The sequence below is a fragment of the Tamandua tetradactyla genome, chromosome 15, assembly GCF_023851605.1.
Source record: "Tamandua tetradactyla isolate mTamTet1 chromosome 15, mTamTet1.pri, whole genome shotgun sequence".
NCBI classification, from domain to species: Eukaryota; Metazoa; Chordata; class Mammalia; order Pilosa; family Myrmecophagidae; genus Tamandua; species Tamandua tetradactyla.
This window is the reverse complement of record NC_135341.1, coordinates 87,712,081-87,733,093: the sequence shown is the minus strand read 5'-3', so window position 1 is coordinate 87,733,093 and position 21,013 is coordinate 87,712,081. Positions and strand designations below refer to the sequence as shown.

Below are 21,013 nucleotides of genomic sequence, written 5' to 3'. Positions count from 1 at the left end.
AATTTTCAAACACAGGAATCCATGACCAAGAGGCCACTCTCTGTGCACTCGAGGGGGCTCCTCTGCGCCCTACAAGCCCAAACAGCCTGAAGACTGAGCTCAGAGCCCCGCAGGTCAGGACGTCCACATGCCAAGAAGGTTTTCTCACAGTCGGCCATGTAAGAGGCTGTGCCATCATCACCTGGTACTTTCGGGCACAGTGCAGAGTCCAGAAAGGAGCCTTGTCTTGAAGCTATAAATACATAGCAGGAGCTTTGATTTTAATTTCTGTGTTTTTAAGTTTATTTTTGGTGCGGGGGGGTGGAGTTTGGTGTGGATGGGTGGGTGGGAAAATAGACACCTGGCAGAGGATAACTCTCCATGCCAAGCCATCCTTATTGCTTCCGCTGGTTGGGTAGGAAGGAATTTACCTTTGGGGTTTCTTTACCGGGAGAGAATGTGTCAGTCACAGATCTCTTCCCTGCCAAGTCCAGAACTGCCCTGATGATCAGACAAGACGTCTGTAGGAAAATAGCCCTAGCAAACTCTAAAACAGTCCATGTCCTCACATACTAACAAACATCTCACTGCGGCGGGCCCTGGCGTCTGCTGGGGGCTTAGGGTTTGGGTGGAGCCAGGGCAGCTCGCTCTTCCATTCCTGGCTTTTACTTGGATAAGTTCACAAATGTCAAATTGGAATAAAGTTACCCAACTGTTGGTTTTGTTGCTGTATAATGTCTTTTTTTTTTTTTCAAAAAGTAAGAGAAAGCCCTTTAAATATTCCCTAGCACTAACTTAGGTCCTAAAATATAGGCGTCCCGCTGGTATTACTAATTCAGAAGTCGTGGTATTGGTGTTATTGCCACACGCCGTGACTCTGGAGGGCCTGCGCCCGTGCCACCTGGGCACGCCAGCTTCAGCACCCTGGGGGCACGGCTCCCCGGGCATGTCCTGGCGAGGGTCACAGGCCTTCAGCACAGCACAGCCACCGGGGCTTCCGCTGCCCCCAAAGGACGCTGACTGGTTCATCTCAAACGCCTTTCCTGGCGCCCCCCTCAGACCCCCAGGAGCAGACATTCATGTTTCAACAGAATTCACTGGGATGTTTACAAATTCCCAAACACTGGAATGAAAGTATTCCCCTATATGCCAGCTGTTAAAAATAGCCATGGCATACCTCCATAGTGTATATATATAAAATCTGAGCTATTCTGTGAAAAAAACGCTCAGTTAGGAATAAAGACACATTTTTTAAACAAAATAAAATAAAAGCAGAACACAATTAATCCTGTGGTAAAATTCGTTTAATTTTTCCTCTGGTTTTGTTAAGTACTTTAACACACTGGTTGAAATGAATTTCAGTGCACTTCTTGGAGAAATAGATGCAAGTCGACAGATTGTCTCAAAGTCTAAGCTAAATCAAAGCCACATCACAGAATTCATGTGAATTTAATTACTGTTAGGGTATATTCAACTGTTGTAATAATTCTCCACATGAACCATAATAACATAGAAACATTTCATTCTTTCCTGCAAATAGGAGGGAAAAGTCCATCAGAATTAGTGGTAAACATATAGTATAAAATAGATGTGAGACTTATTTTTCTTTAAATATTATGTCTAGTAAATACAGTAAATAACTCAGCCTGAATCTAAGAGACTCCAGAAAACAAGGTTTGCTGACCAGAGTAAGTTTCTTCATTAACATGTGAATGTTTCCGTGAACTTAAAGAGTGCTTTAACCCAGATGTCCTCTTACACAGTTTAAATATTTCTCCAGTCTTGTTTGCACTAATTTCCTTTTTTCCTTGAAAGAAAGCTTTTTTGCTAAGCAAAATTTACTTTTAACCTGGGTTCCATCCAAATAATCACAAGCTGTGAATTAATGGAAACAAAAGAAATGTTGTTTACTGTACTAGAAAATAAAATGTTGGGTCAAGTTATTTCTCATTGACCCAGCGTGAAGAGGAAGTAGATTCGAGGCTCTTCATTTTGAATAGTGAACTGGGTCATTTGAGATGTATTATAATAATTATTCGGTTGGAGGGGTGTTAGAGATTTTTATTTTAAATTTTTAACCACCCCCCAATTGATAAATAAACCAAGCAAAAATATCCCCTCAGGGATTGACTCTGGGCCAGACCGAGGAGCCCTGGCGAGCGGCTGGGCCGCGTGGGGACTTGCTGTAGAGTCTCCTTCGAAACCGTCTTCAAGAGATTTTCTCTTGTGAAACACAAAGTTGAATTTGCCTACAGATTTCTATCAATTGGCCCAAGAAGAAAATTATTATAAGGTCTGTTCATGCAGAGGAATGCTGATACCAATGTAAACAGGAGTGCTTGATCGGTGCTGCTACTTCCCTGGGGGGGGGAACCTTTTTAAACATGCAAACAGCCATCTATCATTGAAAATAAATGAGTCTATCAGTTTGCCAGAGGTCTTTAGAAATTGATAAAACTAACATTGGCAAGAGGGTGCGGGAAAGGGCAACTCTGTACCCTCAGGAGAAAGGTAAGTTGGTTCCTTCTTTCGGGAGGGCAGACCCATAGGATGCTGAAAAGGGGAATTAGTATATGCCTTCGGGCTGAAGAAACCCATGTCCAGGGATTTTACCCAAGGAGTCATGATGGAAACGGGGAGGGGGCTCTGTGCCAGGATGCTCACAGAGCATTGTTTTTTAGGGGGGAATCTGGGAACAACCACGAGTCCTATAATCAGGACACTGAATGACATTCCGTAGGAAGATGCAGGGGATATTGTGCTGCCATTAGAAACGCACAGTAGATTCGTAATTCGTGGCGTGGAAAGGGGCTTCTGAAATGTTACTGAATTGATGAAAATAAATTGGGCAAGTGGTACGGTCAGATGTACGTCCCGTCATGCACGTTGTCTCTACATTTATGGATGTACAAAGAGAGGGATCTCTGAAAAGCATGTTCCACAAAAAGCTAAGTAGGTTTTTGTTCTTTGTGTTTTTTCATACTTAAAACTTTTAAAAACAAACCTAGAAATAGGTAAAATGGCTTCATAACTTTCTAAAAGTAAAAAGATTAAGAATTGCAGCTGAAGCAGGGTTAAACAAAGACAAACATTTGGAAAGATTTTAGTCTACTTTAAAATTTTTGTTTCTTATTTAATTTAGCTTTTAAACAATGAAAGTAATATATACTCATATTCTTAAAAATTTAAGTAATACAGATGCCTGTAAGGTGAAAAGTAAAAGTTATCTGTGTATGGACATGTAAATGCACTCAGATGGATTCTTATGTACATTAATCTATACTTTATTTCTCCAACTTGCTTTTTATTATTTAACAAGAGATCTTGGGTATCTTGCTCTATCAATACATATAGAATTGTTAAAATGTCTGCCGTTATATGACGGTACCAGAGGGCGTTTAGCCATTTCAGTACAATGGGTCTAACATAGGCGTGACGGGACCGTGTGGGACTTCACACGAGGTTTCTCTGTGACGAGGTCAGGACTGCACTGAAGAGAGCACCTTCCTTGCCCCCAGGACACGATTTTTTTTTTGCCATTGAAATTGCTGGAAACAGGGAAGGCTGGAACAATGCAGCTTACACGAGTGTTCAGGACTGAGAAGGAGAGAAAAGAGCTGACAACAGAGGAAAGAGAAGAGCTGTCCAAAATAGGAGGAGAGAAAGCCACCACAGGGGAGAAAACGAGAAGGCAGGCCACGGAACCCACACGGTGGAGAGAGGCCAGCCCAGTGGACGGAGCAGCACTGCAGGGTCCACAGGGCATGCGGGGTCTGCCCGCTGCCCCCAGGCCCCCCAGCCCAATGCAGGCTTGTGAGGTGCGCTGCACAGAAGGCTGGCCTCCTGGCCTGGTGATAGCCGCTGCCCTGCACTCCCTCTTCCAGCTGCGACGGCTCTCGGGGCCCAGCGGACGTCCCTTGCTATGCTGCTCTTGGTGCCACCACGGGTAGGTAAGACGCTTTGTAAATACATTTCTCTCTGTTCATATGATCTTCTGTATCTGTTCTTGATTATAAAAGGTACTTTAAATTATTTGATATTTTTAGTCATATCTTATATAAAATAATTGATACCCGTTTCTCAGTTCTTGTCGCCCTGTCCTATAATGAAATTCTCTCCCACCTCATGTATGTCAAGGGGTTCCTCCTGAGAAAAAGAACCAGCAGGTTACGTGTGTGCATATGTGTGCTTGTGTGTGCATATGTGTGTTTGTGTATGCATATGTGTTTGTGTGCATGTTTGTGTGTGCATATGTGTGTTTGTGTGTGCATGCGTTTGTGTGTGTTGGTGTGTGCATATGCATGTTTGTGTGTGCATATGCACATTTGTGTGTACGTATGTTTGTGCATGTGCATATGTGCTTGTGTGTATGCATATGTGTTTGTGCGTGCATTGTGTGTTTGCGTGTGCATGTGTGTTTGTGTGTGTGCATATGTGTGTTTGTGTGTGCATATGTGTGTTTATATGTGCATCTGTGTGTTTAAGATGTTCGTTTTATGGAATTGGCTCCTGTGCTTGGGGAAGCTGAGTCCATGCCCCCAGGAGGCTGGAAACTGCCGGGAGATGCGGGTGAAAGCTTGACTATGAAACCCACCTGGCTAGAATTAGGAGAGGAGCAGAGGCTGTGCATTTCTGTTTGTTTGGGTTTTTAATGAGTGAAAATATTTTATTTTGTCATCACCAGAAACTAGTACATTACTAAGTACACAGTAAGTGTTCAATAAATATTTTTAAAGTAAATGAAGGCTTAAATATATGAATCATCACATCTTTTCATGACAATAAACCTAAACCCACATTAAAAAATTACTGGCAGTTTTTGGAATACATTCATTGTTTTGGGGTTTTTTGGTTTGCTTGTTTGTTTGTTTTCACATTTAAATTGTTTCATCTAGAATTTATTTTGGCATAAGGAGGAGTTAGAAATCCATCTTTGGTTTTTGTTTTTTTATCCCAAATAGTTACCCAATTTTTTCTGAAATATTTTCTAAATAATTCTAAATGAAGAATTAAGAAACAGGTATAAATCATTTTATATAAGACATGACTAAAAATATCAAATAACCTTAAATACCTTTTGCAGTCAAGAATAGATACAGATATCATATGAACTGAAAGAAATGTATTTATAAAATTATATTTTCCCCCTACAATATTATAACATAGCTCTCTAAAATTAACATAATATTTTCTGGGTTGCGCAAAATAAAATACTACAAGAAAAAAAAGAAGAGGGAATTAACAAAATGATACTAAGTTTCATCTGGAAAAATAAACAGAGAACAACAGGGATTGTTGACATCCGAACAACTCTCCTTCAGAAAGTAATAATAAAATTAAGGAGAAATTGAGAATGCACATGTTTGAAGGGACTGACAAGGAGTCAAGGCAGTCAGGAGTTGGAAGGACCACAGTACTGGATAAAACAACTTGAAACTGAAGCGTGTTGAAGGTATGAAAACGTAAAGATAAGAGAGAGATGAATGAAATAGGAAAAATAAAGGGCAAGACAGAAAAATCAACCAAGCTTCTTGGAAGCATTCATAAAACTGACGACCTAGTTGAGATTCCAGTTGAACCGGAATCCGTCCCGTGGATGGAGCCCCAGGTAAGGTGCGGTTTTAGTTGAGGTGTGGCCCGCCGGGGCAGGGTGGGATGTAATCCAATCGCTTTAGGCCTTGTAGAGAAGGGGTGAGGGTCGCAGTAAGGAAGTGAGAAGCTGGGGGTCAGTGGGAAGGAAGGAAGGAAGGAATGCCGCCACCACAGCTGCGCAGGGAAAGCCAGGGGCCCAGAGCCCTCCCCAAGAGCCCCACAGCATTTGGGGACAAGCCGTCACCTCCATGATGCCTCGATTTTGGAGTTCTAGCCCCAAAACTGTGTGCCAATAAATTCCCACTGTTTAAACCAGCCTAGTTTTGGGAATTTGTGATTGTAGCCAGGAAACTAAGAAAATCCTCCCTAGCAAGATTCATCAAGAATGCAAAAGGAAAGACGAAGAATGCCAAGTAAAGGTAGTCGGGAAAGACTGACTGCAAACCCTACAAATATTGAGGCTATTAAGAACTGATGCCAACAAATACAAAAACTTAGATGGAATGGACAAATTCTGTGAAAAATACCGCTCACTAAACCTAATACAAAAACAAATAGATTCTGGGCAGGCCTCGGTGGCTCAGTGGCAGGTTCTTGCCTGCCATGTCAGAGACCCGGGTTCAATTCCCAGTGTCTGCCCATGTAAAGAAATTAAATAAATAAATAAATAAATAGAGGGTTTATTTCTCAGTCCCTGCCCAAGTTAAAAAAGAAAATATGACTAATCTTGTATTTATTAAAATAATTGTATGTTTAACTAAAATCTTCCTACAAAGAAACTTCCAAGCCCATAAGTCTTCTCAGCATTTAAGGAAGAGAACAGGGAACACTCTCAGCCTGTTCTGTGAGACGTGAGCAACACAAACACCACAACCTGGTCAAGACGAGACAAGAGGGAGTTTTAGGCCAGTCTTTCATAACATAAGCACAAAATCCTAAACAAAATTACAGAAAGTAAAATCCAGTGGTTTATGTTAAAAAAGATAATAATCATGACCAAGTAAGAATTATTCTAATAACATTAAATTATTTTAATATTTGAAAATCGATGAAGAGAACAAAATAAAAAAAGCAAAAAAAAAGAGTATCTATTGTACAATTCCATTCATATGAAACAGAAACAAGAAGAGCTCACTTGTGGTCATGGAAGTGCTATCAGTGCTTACGATGGGATGGACGAGCCTCCTGGAAGGGAGCAAGAGTGGGCTTGGGTGCTGACGACATCCTATGCTTTATCTTGAACTGTGAACATATGATTTATGTACTTTCCTAGATGACTTAATCTCAATAAAAACATTTTTTGAAAACATGAACCTAGAACCAGGAAGAATTCCAGCTAAAGTAGGTCAGGAAACATGGATCTATATTAATTTTAAAAGGTGTACAATTGGCACAAAAAAGGAAAATAATAAGAACAAAGGGTGCATTCAGAAACAGACTTAAGCACAAAATAGGACTTTTGTCCAATGTGTGTATAAAGTTACTTGTAATTTGGGTCTATGTCAGGGAGTTCAATAAGCTTAATGATTAAGTGAAGTTAAAATCCTGGGTTATCAGAGGGAAGCAAATCTCTCAGATTAAATATGTAAAACCATGAGTTTCAGGTAAAATTAGTAGAACAAATTCCCATCATATCCCAACAGCAAAAAAACTGACTCTCTTCATGTACTTTTCTTCTCCCTTTAAGGTGAGGAATGGCGTGAAACTGGGTGGGAAGGAGGGAAATGGACTTTTTATTTCTGAAATACATACAAAAGTTGACCCTACGTCCCTTTTAAAAATAATCTGTATGGAACTGAATGGTGTTTTTTAACTACTGCAGGACTGTAAAGGAGAAAGTATTATTTAAGTGACAGAAGCTGGCCTAAAATCGAAAAGTGGTTTCTTAGTGTCTTCCATTCAGATGTCTGAGGCAGGTCCTCCCGAGAAGGGGCTGACCGGGGAAGACTGAGCCCTGCGTGCTCAGGCAAGGCCCTCTCTCAGACCACGTTTCTCTCTGCTCACAGAGTGGTTGCAGCCGCTCCCCGGCCACGTCTCCCATCCTCTCCCCGTGAGGAGGTGGGCGCATTCGTCTGGCGTTGCTTGCAGACGCCTCAAGGAGTTTCTCTGGCTCTGAATGTGTCACACCCCTTCCCAAACCCAACCCACTGGCCAGAGAAAGGCAGGTTCTGGCTGTCCCATGATCTGAGAGGTTTAGCCCTAAACTGCATTTCCTCCTCTGAGTTGTGGGAGAGAGAGCCGGGGGTGGGGTGAAGTGGTGGCACCCCCGGAGGGGAATCAGGATGGGCCACTAAGAAGGGGCTGCCTGGACCCAGGGGGCAGAAGTGTCCACTCCCACCTGAGTGCCCTGGAGACCAGGAATCCACCTCGGGACAGGGAGGGGCCAAGGAGTTGAGCGTGGACATTTGTTTCTTTAATGTGAAAAGCTAGGCAGCCAAATTCACTTTTTAAGAAAGTAAAGATGTAATGAGATAGAAAACTGTTCCCCATCCTACCTCCCTGTTTCCAGGTTTTCTTTGGGTATCTGGGTGCCAGTATTTGTTTAGATGATGGCCCTAGAATTTGCAATGAGTGCCCCAAAAGGAGCTCTGTCTTTTCTAATCCTTTCTTTCTATTACTGGTTTTGAATAATGCCTCTGGCAAGATTCTGCTTGTATCAGGTGTTATTTATGGGGCTGCAAATGCGTTACCCGAAAAAAATAGTGAGTCCTGAAAAAGCCAAGAGAAATCCAACCCAAGAATTTTACCCAATGTGATGATTTATGCAGGTCAGAATGACGTTTCAGAAACTTTCAGATGAAATGTCTGGAGCATGAAGTCTCTTCCAAATCTGCCTTTGTTGTAGGCCCTGGACAAATCTTACTTTCGAGCTGCAGTTGGAGAATGTGTTTCATGGTCAATTTAAATTGTTTAGTTAATGATCTCAGGGTATCTCTCTGCATAGCATGTTATCACCTGCTCTTCTGACTGAAGATGATGTGTCTCCTGTCTTCTCATGACATAAACTGACGCCTGGCATTAATCATTTTCTTGTTACCAGCTAGAAATTGTAGACATTCAATGGATATGCTACATCCGTCAATTTAATGAGTCTCATTGTCTGAAGTTTGAAATATACTGATTATTCTAGTGTGGAAATAGTATCTTCATCCAGCCTTATTCCAACTTTCCAACTTCTCCGAGTTTGCCCTGCCTGCTCGGGACAAATCATTTGTTTAAGGCTGTTAGAATGCAGGTCTGCAGAGGCTGGGGCTGAGGGCTCTCCTGGTCAAACACTTGTGCACCTCCAGCAAAGCATGTGGCTTCAGTTTCTTGACAGAGAATGTTTTGTCATCTTGGTAAGAATTGTCCCACGGAGAGGCCGCGTTGTCAAGACCAGCCAGGTGCGGCAGGAGCGGGTGCCCGTTTGCGGCACCTGGGAGCCTGCACAGCCGGGGGGCCCCGCGGGCAGCACCCAGGAGAGCCGGGGGGGGGGGGCCTGTGGGCAGCACCCGAGGAGAGCCGGGGGTGGGGGGGGCCGCGGGCAGCACCCAGGAGAGCCGGGGGGGAGGGGCCGTGGGCAGCACCCGAGGAGAGCCGGCGAGCCCTGCGGGCAGCACCCAGGAGAGCTGGGGGGGGGGGGCCATGGGCAGCACCCGAGGAGAGCCGGGGGGGGGGGCCCTGGGCAGCACCCAGGAGAGCCGGGGGGGGGGCCGCGGGCAGCACCCAGGAGAGCCAGTGGGGGGGGCCGCGGGCAGCACCCGAGGAGAGCCGGGGGGGAGGCCCGCGGGCAGGGGGTGGGGGGGGGGGCCGCGGGCAGCACCCAGGAGAGCTGGGGAGGCCCCGCAGGCAGCACCCAGGAGAGCCGGGGAGGCCCCGCGGGCAGCACCCAGGAGGGCCGGCCCTCGTCAGGCGAGCGCGGAGAGTGAACCCACCCGGGACATAACGCGTGGCTTTTACTTCTGTTCTGTTTGCAGCTGTTTGAAGTGATGAACTTTCTGGCCGAGAACGTCATCTTCTGCTACATGGGCCTGGCGCTCTTCACGTTCCAGAATCACGTCTTCAATGCCCTTTTCATCCTCGGAGCCTTTGTATCCTCTCCGACGGGGCGTGGGCCGCCCAGGGGGGACCCCACTCACTTCCCTGGTTGTTTTGTTAAACTGCTGAAGTCATTTTCTCGGGTTCAACGTAAAGCTCGACGTCAAAGTAGGCAGGTAATTCCAAGCCAGGGGAGAAAAAGCACCCCAAGAAATGGGAGCCTTTATTAAGTGCTCAATATATAGTTTATATATATAGTTTTGGATTAAACATATACTAAAGACATAAGAAAATATTTAGGAGGATAAAGAAGAAAAAGCTTAAAAAGGGAATGACATTTTTCAAGTATTCATATTAACCAAAATAATGAATAATATACATGAACAATTATGGCAATCCGCTCTTCATTGACAAATAGATTTACTCTGCGTTAGAGGGTATCAAAATTATACCCTCTAATGGGCAGTCAGAATTATTGAGCTTTGAAAATGTTTGCATTGAAAGGTGGTAATATTTTTTTATCCAGGGAGTTTTTTGAAAATAAGATTGAGAGAGTAAAGGTCAAATGAAATTAACATGATGAATGTGCTTTCAACAGTATTAATCTCACACACCTGTAGATTTATTTTAATAAGATTCCACCTTTCCATTTATTTTAATAAGATCCCCCCTTGCCGAGACATCCAAGGACCGAGAAAATCTAGACCACATTTTAAGTACCGGGGCCTTCCTGCCTCTCGGCCTGGGCACGAGGCAACCTTAGTGGAAACCCATCTATCCATAGGCTATTGGGCCGCTGGGGATATTTCCAAGGACAGTCGGAAGATTGACAGAAGCCCTGTCCTTCTTCCCACTTGGGAAATGAGCAGGTGGCCCTCTGACTGCAGAAAGACCATCTTAGCAGCCAGGGGACTCCACCCACACTCTAAACCCCATCCCACGTGCCTGGATTCACTTTTCGCCCTCTTTTCACCGAGCATTCAGCTGAATCCTCAAATTGTATGCAAATTTTAATCTAAGAAGAAGCTCCCTTTTCCCAGAGAGCTCAGAATACACAGTCCATCAGGGAAGGAGTCAAAGATGACAGGAGAGATGGATGCCACCAGTATTTCCATAGGCTTTTTAACCGGTAAAACCTGGATTTTAGTAAAATGCTTCTTGAAGCAGAAGTTGTATTATACGTTTAGACCAGCAAGTCCTCTCAAAATTAAATCCACTAAAAGAAAAAAAAAATAAGCAAAGCTTGCCAGATAGAGTATAAACTGGTGGATAATAAGATGATAATCATGCGCAGAAGTACATTTATCCTTTTTAAAGTGCTTCTTGAGAAGATAATGCCACATCTTCTCAACCGTCTCTGCCTCACATTTCACGGTGGAATTGAGGAGAGAGTCAGCCGTCAGTAACCCAAATGGGACAGGAAAATTTACAGTGATTAAAATGGCATTGGGTTAACAGCTTTAAACCAAGATATGTTCAGAGAAAGGCAGAGTTCTCTATTATGTCTGGAAGGGAAGTGGCATTAACATATGCGTTTTGGAAGCAAGTTGAGCGTACCTGTATTGATATGCTTATTCTGCTTTCTGAGTCATAATAGCTAGAGGATTTTTAAGCTTTAGGGCTCTCATCTTATTGCAGCAACAATTTCCTCAACACTGCCCTGCGCCCATCCACAGCTAGCGATTTTTGTTGCCAGAGCCTGCAACATCTATCCTCTCTCCTTCCTCCTGAATCTGGGCCGGAAACAGAAGATCCCCTGGAATTTCCAGCACGTGATGATGTTCTCGGGTAGGTTCCCTCAACTGTGTGTGGTGCACGCTCTCAGACCCCAGGGAGAACCGTCCAGGGCTCCCAGACTTTCTGGGGGATGTGGCCTCTGTGTGCCCGTGCTGTCCGGGCACCTGTAAGTTCTCAGCAACAGCAGGACTTCTCTTTCCAGAAGGAAAGGGAAAGCTACAGGAAGCCTTGTTAGAAAGGTCTTGAGGCCAACACCTGGAACTTGGGCTGTCGTATCGGGAGATTTCAGCTATCATCTGACAAAGTGTGGGCTTCGAGATGCAGTGTGCAAATGCTGCCATCCTTGTCCCACTTGAAAGTGCCTTCTCCAAGGAAGCCTACTCCTTCCCCGGCCCCTCCTCAGGAGCTTCTCAAGGTTTATTCAAAAGCAGGTCATTCCTAAGTCTGCTCAAATATTAATTGACACTTGCCAGGTGCCAGAGCCCTTGTAGGCAGTAATTGAGAAAACTGACAAGGCCTCTGCTCCCAAAAAGCTCATGTCCTGGTGGCCTCAGCCATATCTGAAGGCTCCTTCCCAAGAGACAACGAGTGAATGAAGTTAAACTGCCTCGGGGACTGCAGTTTCTTTCTGTCCAGTGTCCGTGCCGTCAGTCTCTCTTTGTCCAGGACCTTTCTCTTACTGCCTCTCTGTGTGGCACTCACAGTCCGCTCAGAGGCAGCTCATGGAAGATAGAGGAAGGGAAAAATCTGCTAGCAGAACAGAGCAAGCAAATATAATTTGGAGCACATAGGGGAATGTGGAAAAAGTAAGAGAAACTAACATTTTTTATTTATTGAATGCCCACTATTTGCTATGTTTCAGTCCGATGAAGCAGATACTGACCTAGTTTGTAGCTGGAGACACTGGGGTTCAGCATCTCAGAGAGGCTAAGTCACTTGGCCAAGGACAAGCTCATCCCCGAGCCCAGGTCTGTTGAGATTCCACCCACAGCCGACCAACACTCCTATAATCCACGTTCCCAGAAGCACTTTGGGAACACAAGGTTATTTCACCTGCATTTCCACCCTAGCTCGGTCCTCACAGTAAAGGGGGACAGCTCCCACGTTGCAGATGAATGATTTATTGAAGTGTGGGTAAAGGGAGAGCCAACGTTAAAAATAACTGTCTGAAGTCCTCTCACAGGGCTTCCCTACATTTCCAGATGTGCTGGTGTGAGACAGCAATAAAGAAGATAACTAGATCTAGACCACTAGACGAACTTCCACTTAGAACAGCAGTGAACTTTGGTTTTGGGGAAAGCAAAAGACAAAACCGGTCACTCGTAATTAGGAAATCAGCTCTGTGTTGCGCTTCGGCAAAGCATTTTTAGAAATTGGAAAGCACATCTCTCGGCAAAACTTCTGCAGCTTTACTTTGGAACCCAGTGCCTATTTTCAGAACTAGAATGCTGCGTTTTAGGCTTTACTTGAAGAATGCTTTGGGAAGGGTGCAAGGTTTTTATAGCCGTGTTGGGATGTGAAGTCTACGCCCAAATGGTTGATAGCTTCTCCGGGGTTTGGGCCGCTCTGTGGTTGCTCAGGTGTAGGTTTGGAGCTGCCTGAAGAACCGAAAGACACCAGCATTATGGTAACAGCCGGGAGGCGTGCGGGGCCCCACAGTTTGGTGATGTCTTTATGACTGTCTAACACATTCTAGGGCCGGCAGTCAATGGCCCTCAAGCCAAACCCGGCCTGGGACTGTTATTGTCAATAATGTTGGACCACAGCTGTCCCCTCTCTGTTTCCACATTGTCTGTGGCTGCTTTCCCGCTCTACCAGCAAAGTTGAGTAGTTGCAGTAGAGACCGTAGGATCTGCAGTGTCTAAAATATTTACTTTCTGGCCCTATTCTAAAGCATCTCCACCCTCCAGAAGAGACATACGAACTCCACCACGTTGATGGAGTTGGCATTATTAGTTTAAATCATAGGAACACCCATCATCTAGTCCCAATCATGAACAAGACCAGCAGGCCAGCTTTTCGAGGTACCTGCATTCATATGACTGCTGTGTCCAGAGAATGGCACCTGCTGCCTTCCACGTCCGGTGTCCACGTCACCGGCCAGGCGTAGAGGCATTCACTCTTATTCTTTCAGCAGCCTGACCTCGAGGGCTGCAGTCACCTTGAGCCAAAGTGGGCTTCCTTTTGTTTATTTGACTAGGTTTTTGTTTCATGCACTTTCCACATTGAAATAAACCTAAACAACAAAGAGATTGGATTACTTTATATTTTTAATATCATTCTTATTAGAAGTCAATAATATTGATGATGCTCCTTGGAAAGGAGGAAAGAACATTGTACTTTCCAAGATAAAGCTGCCTTCTTAGCTTTAAGATGAGCAGAATGCAATGTTACATGATTATGTAAAGGGATCATAAATGCTACAACTCTGAAGTCCCTCTACACCTTTCTGAGACCTTACATTGGAACCGTCTGGAGACTCATAGCTGGGATGGACAGATCAGGCATTATAGGTCTGTTTGTGCACCTCAAAATGAACACTGAGTTTGAGTATCTCGCTCATAATTTCACAACCGATCAGAGATGAAATCGAGACTTGGATCCAGGTCTCCTGACTTCGGGTTTAGAGGCTTCTCACCCACCAGATGCTGCCTGGAATTTACCCTCACAGTCATGAGAATAAAAGTTAAAGTAAAGCCCCGTCCTTCCTAACCCAGGCCAACCCCGGCACGTCTCACACATGCTCGTGCAAACCAAACCCTTTTCAATTCACAACAAACCGAGCACACGGACGAGCCCTCTGCACCCCACTGTGCCCGCTCGTCCCTCCTTATGCACTAAGGATCGGTGAGTTCACCACAGGCCCTTGGCGTTTTCCTCAAAAGGGAATGCCCCAGACTCAGCTTTGATAGCCTGCATGAATTCTGAACTGTTATACCTCAGTTTTCAATGTATTTGTCAGGAAATGAAGAATTTAATAGGTCCGCTTAAGGTAGCATAAACCAGAGGAGGAATAACAGAGCAGGTCAAATAACACTCTGACCTTTCCTGGGTGTGTGAGAACAGCACGTGAGAAAACCAGAAGGAAAAGCCAGTCCCTTAAAGGATGTGTCACCCTTAATGTAGTCCAGTGTTCTTAATTACGCCTAGAGCGTTTTCGGTGCTCCAGTAAGAAGCGTGACTTCAGCAGTTCACTGGTGGAATCTGGCTGTGTCACTAATGGACTCGGATGGAGCCTTGTTTGCAGAGCTCAAGATACATTTGGCGACGCGTCCCTTGGAAAATCTAAGCAACAATGACCATCTAAAGTGGGAGTGGGAGTTGATTTATACACTGGCAATCATCTAGTTATGCATTTAGAAGACATTTATGGATGCACTTTATTGGATAAGTGCTTGGCTCAACAGAGACAGAGACGTGGGCCAGGCTCTTAGGAGGTTTGGGACCCGAAAACAGCTTCGATTCAGCCTGAGCTTCGTGCACCCAAGATGCTGCGTTTGAGAAGTTCAGAGACCCAGCAGACAAAAACCTGAAATTTCTGCCTTAGTCAGTTACACCTTCCACTGGATACATCTTTCTCCATTTCCTTCACCCCCACCTTGCACACACTCTTGGCCCAGGGTAGGAGAAGAGCGGGTGAGACCGTCCAAACAGAAGCAGAGTCACGGTGGCGTGAGTGAGGTTGAAGCTTCTGATCGCCATTACACAGGACCCTTCCCAGACCGTGGAGCCTGTAAGCTACTTTCCTGGTATTTTGCCTGAAGGCTGTTCCCGAAATGAATAAGCTCAGGAGGCCTCACAAAACCTAGAGCAGACCTGCCTCCACCTGGGCACATCCGGAGGGAAAAGAAGGGACCCAGCTGCTTACCGCTGTCGTCGGGGGGTGGCAGGGGTGGGCGGTGAGAGCGGGAGCAGGGGCTGGGGCTGTGCAGGCGGCTCGGGTTCAGTGACGTTTTGGAGAGAAGCTCTGTTGTTGGTAGACAACCCCGCTGCCGGCCCCACCGCTGTGCCCCCCACCTGACACCCCCACACACCCCCTACCCCTGCAGCCTGTCCCGCCAGAGGCAATTCAACAGAGCACAGTCAGGTTGAATTTCTCACCCGTCATAGATGCCCCTCGATTTACTTCTTAAAGACTTTGCTAATCAACACACCCGACGCCTCGGCACATGAAGACGAGGACGTGAGGGCAGGGTCAGGGGTCTGCCTGGCATCGTGGGAAGCTTCAGTGATGCAGAACCTGTTCTCGGTCGCGCAGGTGCGGTGCAGAGGCCACCAGGGACGTTTACCCTGACACGTCTTGAGCCCTTCTTTAAAGCCAAGGCTGGGAGGCTGTCCCAGCTCCGGTGGCCATGAGGCACCAGCACGAGGGGCTTCGGGGAAGCTGGCCCTGAGCGCGGGCCGTGGTGAGCAGCAACCCCCCAGCCCTCAGCCCCCTCGAAACCGAAGCGCTCTGTGGTTTGCATCAAGGAAGGAGATGCGCTGCGAAGGATCAGGCCTCCTGCCCTTATTCAAATCCGTGCGCTGCAATTTTTATTTAATTTAAAACTAAATCAGCTGGGAGTTGTTGGAAGGAGGAGAAATGCCAAGCCCCACTGAGCCCGGCAGCCTTCCTGAGACCACCTGAGTGGGGAGCTGTGGCTGGGGGCTACAGGGCGGCCGGTCAGAGCCGCTGTGCTTCTCGGGACAGGAGGGGAGCTGAGGGGGCCCTGGGCAGGCTGGAGGTGCCAGGCAGCAGGGACAGAGCACTGGACCTCAGACACGGCGGCTCTGCAGCCCACTCAGGAAAGCGACTGGAAAGAGTCTGCCAGGAAAATGTGACCAAAGGGCAGGGACAAGCTTCAGCTCGGAGCTCACACAGCTGGAAAACCATTACCAGGCTTTGCTGGTAGCGCTGTTCCTTGTTCCTTTTGCTGTCCGCCAGCAATCGTTAACATTCAAATAGCTGCCGGCACCAAAGGATTAGGAGAGAGGCAGGGATGAGAAACAACTGTGAACAATGTCCCATTAGCCTTCGCTTTCCTTTCCATCCAGCTGGGAGAACGTGGCCCCTGTCCGAGCCCACCGAGCGCCAGCTCCTGCAGCCCCGGGAAGGCCTGTTCCTTGGAGAATCTCGGCCGCCTTCCCTGGGCCTTTCGGGGACCCACCCAGCAGCCTGGTCAGGAGCCAGCTGTGGACTCTAACCCCTCAAGGGGCCTTATCCGGCCGCACAGTCACAGCATGAAGGACATAAAGGGAAACACTGAACTTGAAGGTCACTGTTTGAGGAACCTGCGCCTGTGCCCGCCCAGGCCAGTGGCACCCCAGCAAGCCAAGAGGCCTGCCCCCCGCCAGTGGCAGCCAGCATGGAAAAGGAGCACTTCCACCCTTTAGATCTTGGGACCCGAAAGTGTGGTCCCTGGACCAGCAGTTTCAGCATCACATGGGAGCTCCCTGGAAATTCTGAATCCAAACACTGAGCATTCCAACAAGGTCCCCAGGCGATTCGTGCGCACACTGAAGTTTGAGAAACACGTCCCCGACACAGCAGCCATTCATGTCCTCGCTGCTGAGCCTCCCTCTCCAACCCATCCCAACACCTCCTGCTTGGCTCTAGGCACTGCTGGACAGCAGTTTTGCGCCCCGTGCCTGCACCTGCCATCCAGTCAGGTGGCACCGTTCGCCATAACTGTCTCTCTCCAACTTGAGTGGGTACAGCCGTGCCCCCGCCCATGCAGTCAGGCTGTGCCCCTGCCCGGATCCTTCCTGCATGCACACACCTCGGCGTCCTTCCACTAGGAAGCCTCTGCATCTCCTCAGTCCTGCACGGGGGTCCATTCTGCCAGCCCTCAGGACGTCTCCTGTCGCCGAGGCATCACCGCGCACTGCTGACCTCCCGACCACCCTCAGGGCCGGAAGCTGTGCGGGGCAAATGCTCATCGGCCGGTGCCCGCTGTGCCCCAGCACCCGGCCTGCCACTTGAAACAGAGGAGAAGCACCACAGACACTTGGCGGATGAAGAGGTGAACGAGCGATGGCTGACCCCACTGTCCACCAGCTAAAACCCTCTGTCACTCAGGCTGCCTCTTAGGGAGCCCCCGTTCCCTCTCCAGCAGCCTTGGGACCTCCCTGGGCCACAGCAGAGCCCACGGACGGGAGCTGGCCACAGTACTTCTGGGAAAGAGATCAACAAATGAAGACCTTTTTATTATTTTTTTAATGAAAGAAAACATTTTTTACCTTCTCACTTCTGGTTAAAAATTCTTCCCTGCAATGTTGATATCAGGAAACATTGTTAACACTTTCTTAAAAATAGCATTTGGACCTGAGAATATTTTTTAAAACTCTGCTTGCATTGTGTTTGGGGCTGTGTTTGTCTTCCAGCTAAAACCTTAGATTTAATTTAAAACCTTGAGATCTTTACATGTGCCAAGTGTGAACCAAGAACCGGGCTCGCACTAGCTTTAAGCTTAGGAAGAAGGATTTCTTAAGAGGCGTTCTCTAGGGCTGCCATAGCACAGTCCCCCAAGCTAGGTGGCTCAAAATATCCGAAATTTATTGTCTCACAGCCCCGGAGGGCAGAAGCCCCAAATCAGACTCCAGCGCCGCGCCCCCCTGCATCGCTCCCGGCTGCTGGAAGTGGGGCAATTCCTGGTGGTTCTTGTCCTGTGGCACAACTCCATTTCTGCCATCACAGGAGCATGGCTGACGTGTGTGTGCGCGTGTGTGTGCGTGTGCGTGTGTGTGTGTTGTCTCTCCTTTCTGTGAAGACACCAGTTGCATTGGGGTGGGACCCCAGCCTATCCCTGCATGGCCTCTTCTTCACTCGCCTGATCGCATCAGCCACAACCTCATTCAAAATGAGGTCACGTTCTGAGGTGCTGGGGACTGGGACCCCAACATGTGTTTCTGGGGGACACAATTCAACCCATGACAAGCACCTTCAGGGTTCTCTAGGAGTCTGAGTCCCCCAAAGCAGTAAGCTCTTCCTTCTCTTCTCTCTTCCTTGTTCATGCTTCCAGAGAGACAGCTGGCAGCGGCCACCCTGTGGGCTGAAGCAGGGGCTATCAAACATGTCTTGGCCAAGAATCCTCGTTTCCTCTCCCTCTCCCCGACTGCGTCTCCTTCCTGCCCTGGTACTTTGAGTTGCAAAGTTACATGGCTCCCATTAGCAATGGGTTCCTCCATAGCTTGTACAATTCACTGGGTTGCTCGCTCTTCCTTTCTAGGAACAGGGCCACTAGAACTAGTGAACGGGGCGGCCTCAGGACTTTTTCTCCACCAGAGAAGAGCGTCCACTGAGCCCCGTCACTCTCACGTGGCTCCCTCCGTGGCAAGGAATTAGTGCCCCTAGTGGCCACCGAAAGTAGTCTTCTGAGGTCTCTGAAGGGGACGGGGCTCACCAGCCTACCCAGGAAATGAATCCCGAAAATGCTTCAGCCAGGGCGTCAAGCCGTCACCGAAAAAGTTGGCTTAGATAATGAATAACCACAAGCTGCATTGCTGTGAAAAAGCAGACAAAAAACAGTAGACCCATAGGGCAGGTCCCAGTAAGTACTCTGAGTTTTTAATGCTGAGAAAAGCTTATGTGATTATGATGAATTCAGAGCAGCTGAAAAATAGCTTAGAACTGGGGCCAGCCCCACAGAGTTGTTTTTTCTTATTATCAGAGTAAAACGTTATCGTTCTTCAGTTAGTTCCAAAATAAACGTACAATAAGAATTACTAGCTCTGGCATTTTTAAGCAGCAAATTAGGTTTTGCTGTTTGGCACACCTCGATATTTTCTAACCAGAAACTACTGTTTTGGCACAGTGCACCGAGTTCAGGCTTTGAAGCATGCTCAGCCACTTGGTAAACTAACCCTCTCCAGACCTCAGTCTCTAGACTGGACAGTGGGTAAGAAGACTCACCTTAGATGGACGACATGTAAACTGATTGGGAAAATGTATGTAAATGCCCAGCCCAGGGCCCGCCACCTGGGGGACCCTCCACAAAGAGGAGTCACCGTCACTTTCTCTGACCACCACGGATGACAAGGCTTCGTGCTTCCACAGACACACAACTCATCAACTCAGCACCGCTCTCAGGAAAACCTCCCATCAGAAATTACAGTTTTCATTCCCAAGAAGGCTTGACTGACTGTCACTGCCGGGCACACGGCCTGCCCATGCAGGCAGCATGCCTGTGGAGGACAGACGTGTGGGACCCGCCTCCCTGCCCCTCCCTCTGATGACTGTGTCGAGACGCTGCTCCTGGCCCCAGCAGTGCCTGATTCCTGGCAGTAGTTCATGAATCAAAACCGAGGAACTCCAAGTCCCGCCTTTGTGAGAGAAATGTGTCATCGCCCCTCCGGGATTTTACCCTTGACACATGTGAAATGTGACATCTCATTAGTTACTGAGAGTGAGAAAGTGGCGAGACATTGTGGCGGGCTGGACTGTCCTGTCTGTGTGGCCGGCCAGAGCACATTGCGTCTGAGAGACACTGAGTGACGGAAAGAGACGGGGCAGAGTGCTGTGCCCTCTGCCTGCCCTCAGCTAGTGTCCGAGTACAGGAAAATAAATCATGTTATCATTTAATTCAGGGACTTCCCTAGGTGAAAAACACTTAGGTTTTTCAGGATGTCCAGAAGCCACAACTTGGGATATCTGATTGGTACAGTTTTTACCAAATTAACCTGTCCATTGAAGCAGACAAATGGACGACATTATTTTTCCCCATTTTCTTCCTGAATTTACTCTCTAATTTGTCTGCTTCTTTTGGCACTGAATAGTCAAAACCTTGGAGAACTGTCAACTCTAGTGAACCAGGTTCAAAGCAAAGTTTATCTGTGCCCAGCACAAATCTTTCTAATTCTGCTCTCCTAAACACTTAGGTTCTAGGGACGCAGCTTAGAAGTCACTGAGGATGACTCAAGGAAGTTAGATGTGCAAATGAGCAAAAAGCAGCTGCATTTAAAAATGCCTTGTGCTCAATTTCCATCGGTGCCTTAAGTAATTTATCAGCCGTTTGTCACTGCCACGTTGGGCAGCCAAGTCCTTCCTATACTGACCAAACCTCGATAAGAACGAACAGGTTCCCCAGCCCCACCTCCCAACCCCCCACCGCCCCAGCCTGAAAGGTGTCTGGTTTTTTTTTAACAGCATCAGGAATTTTCAGAGGGCCCATGGTTCCCTGCCGAGGGAAGCGGGAGGTGCTGAGGAAGGCACCCTGCCTGTAAGTTGCAGCCTTTCCTGGAAAGGTTTCACTGCCCTTTCCCGGAGCTGTTGCAAGTTCCGCAAGTGCCCCTGAGACCACGGGCATGAGAGCACGGGCCTTAACGAGAATTTTTAAATGCACGGCCCTCAGGCAGGCTTGTGTGCTATGTTTCCTCAACAAAGTTCTTCTGATTGTTTTCTTCCTTTCAGTTGTCTGAGGAAAATGGAGTTTGACTGGAAAAGTCCAAAGTAGATTAGGGTAGTCTGGGAATGCGTAGAGCAAAATGAGGGCTTCAGATGTCTGAGATTCAGAGAAAGGGGCAAAGAGAGAGGAGACCTGGCAAAACTTGCGGTAGGGGTCAAAAGGCAAAGTACCCGTTCCAAAATGTTTCCTGGAATTGATCTTTTTCCTAGGAAAGGGGAAGGAAATTTTCTTCTCCCCTTTCCTTAAAAACTCAAACTCTTACTCCAAACTATGAATTTTGAGGTCCATTATGGATTAAATATTCA

The 21,013-nt window shown here is 47.1% G+C and overlaps 1 protein-coding gene across 3 annotated transcripts in view; it reads left to right on the top strand.

The window, feature by feature from the left end:
• SLC9A9 (solute carrier family 9 member A9) overlaps positions 1-21,013 on the top strand; it is a 558,227-nt gene that overhangs the window by 337,510 nt on the left and 199,704 nt on the right. For all 3 annotated transcript variants that reach the window (XM_077130324.1, XM_077130322.1, XM_077130323.1), the window contains 2 exons: positions 9,528-9,641; positions 11,265-11,376. In XM_077130324.1, coding sequence (XP_076986439.1) covers positions 9,528-9,641; positions 11,265-11,376 — 226 coding nt within the window. The remainder of the gene's footprint in view (positions 1-9,527; positions 9,642-11,264; positions 11,377-21,013) is intronic.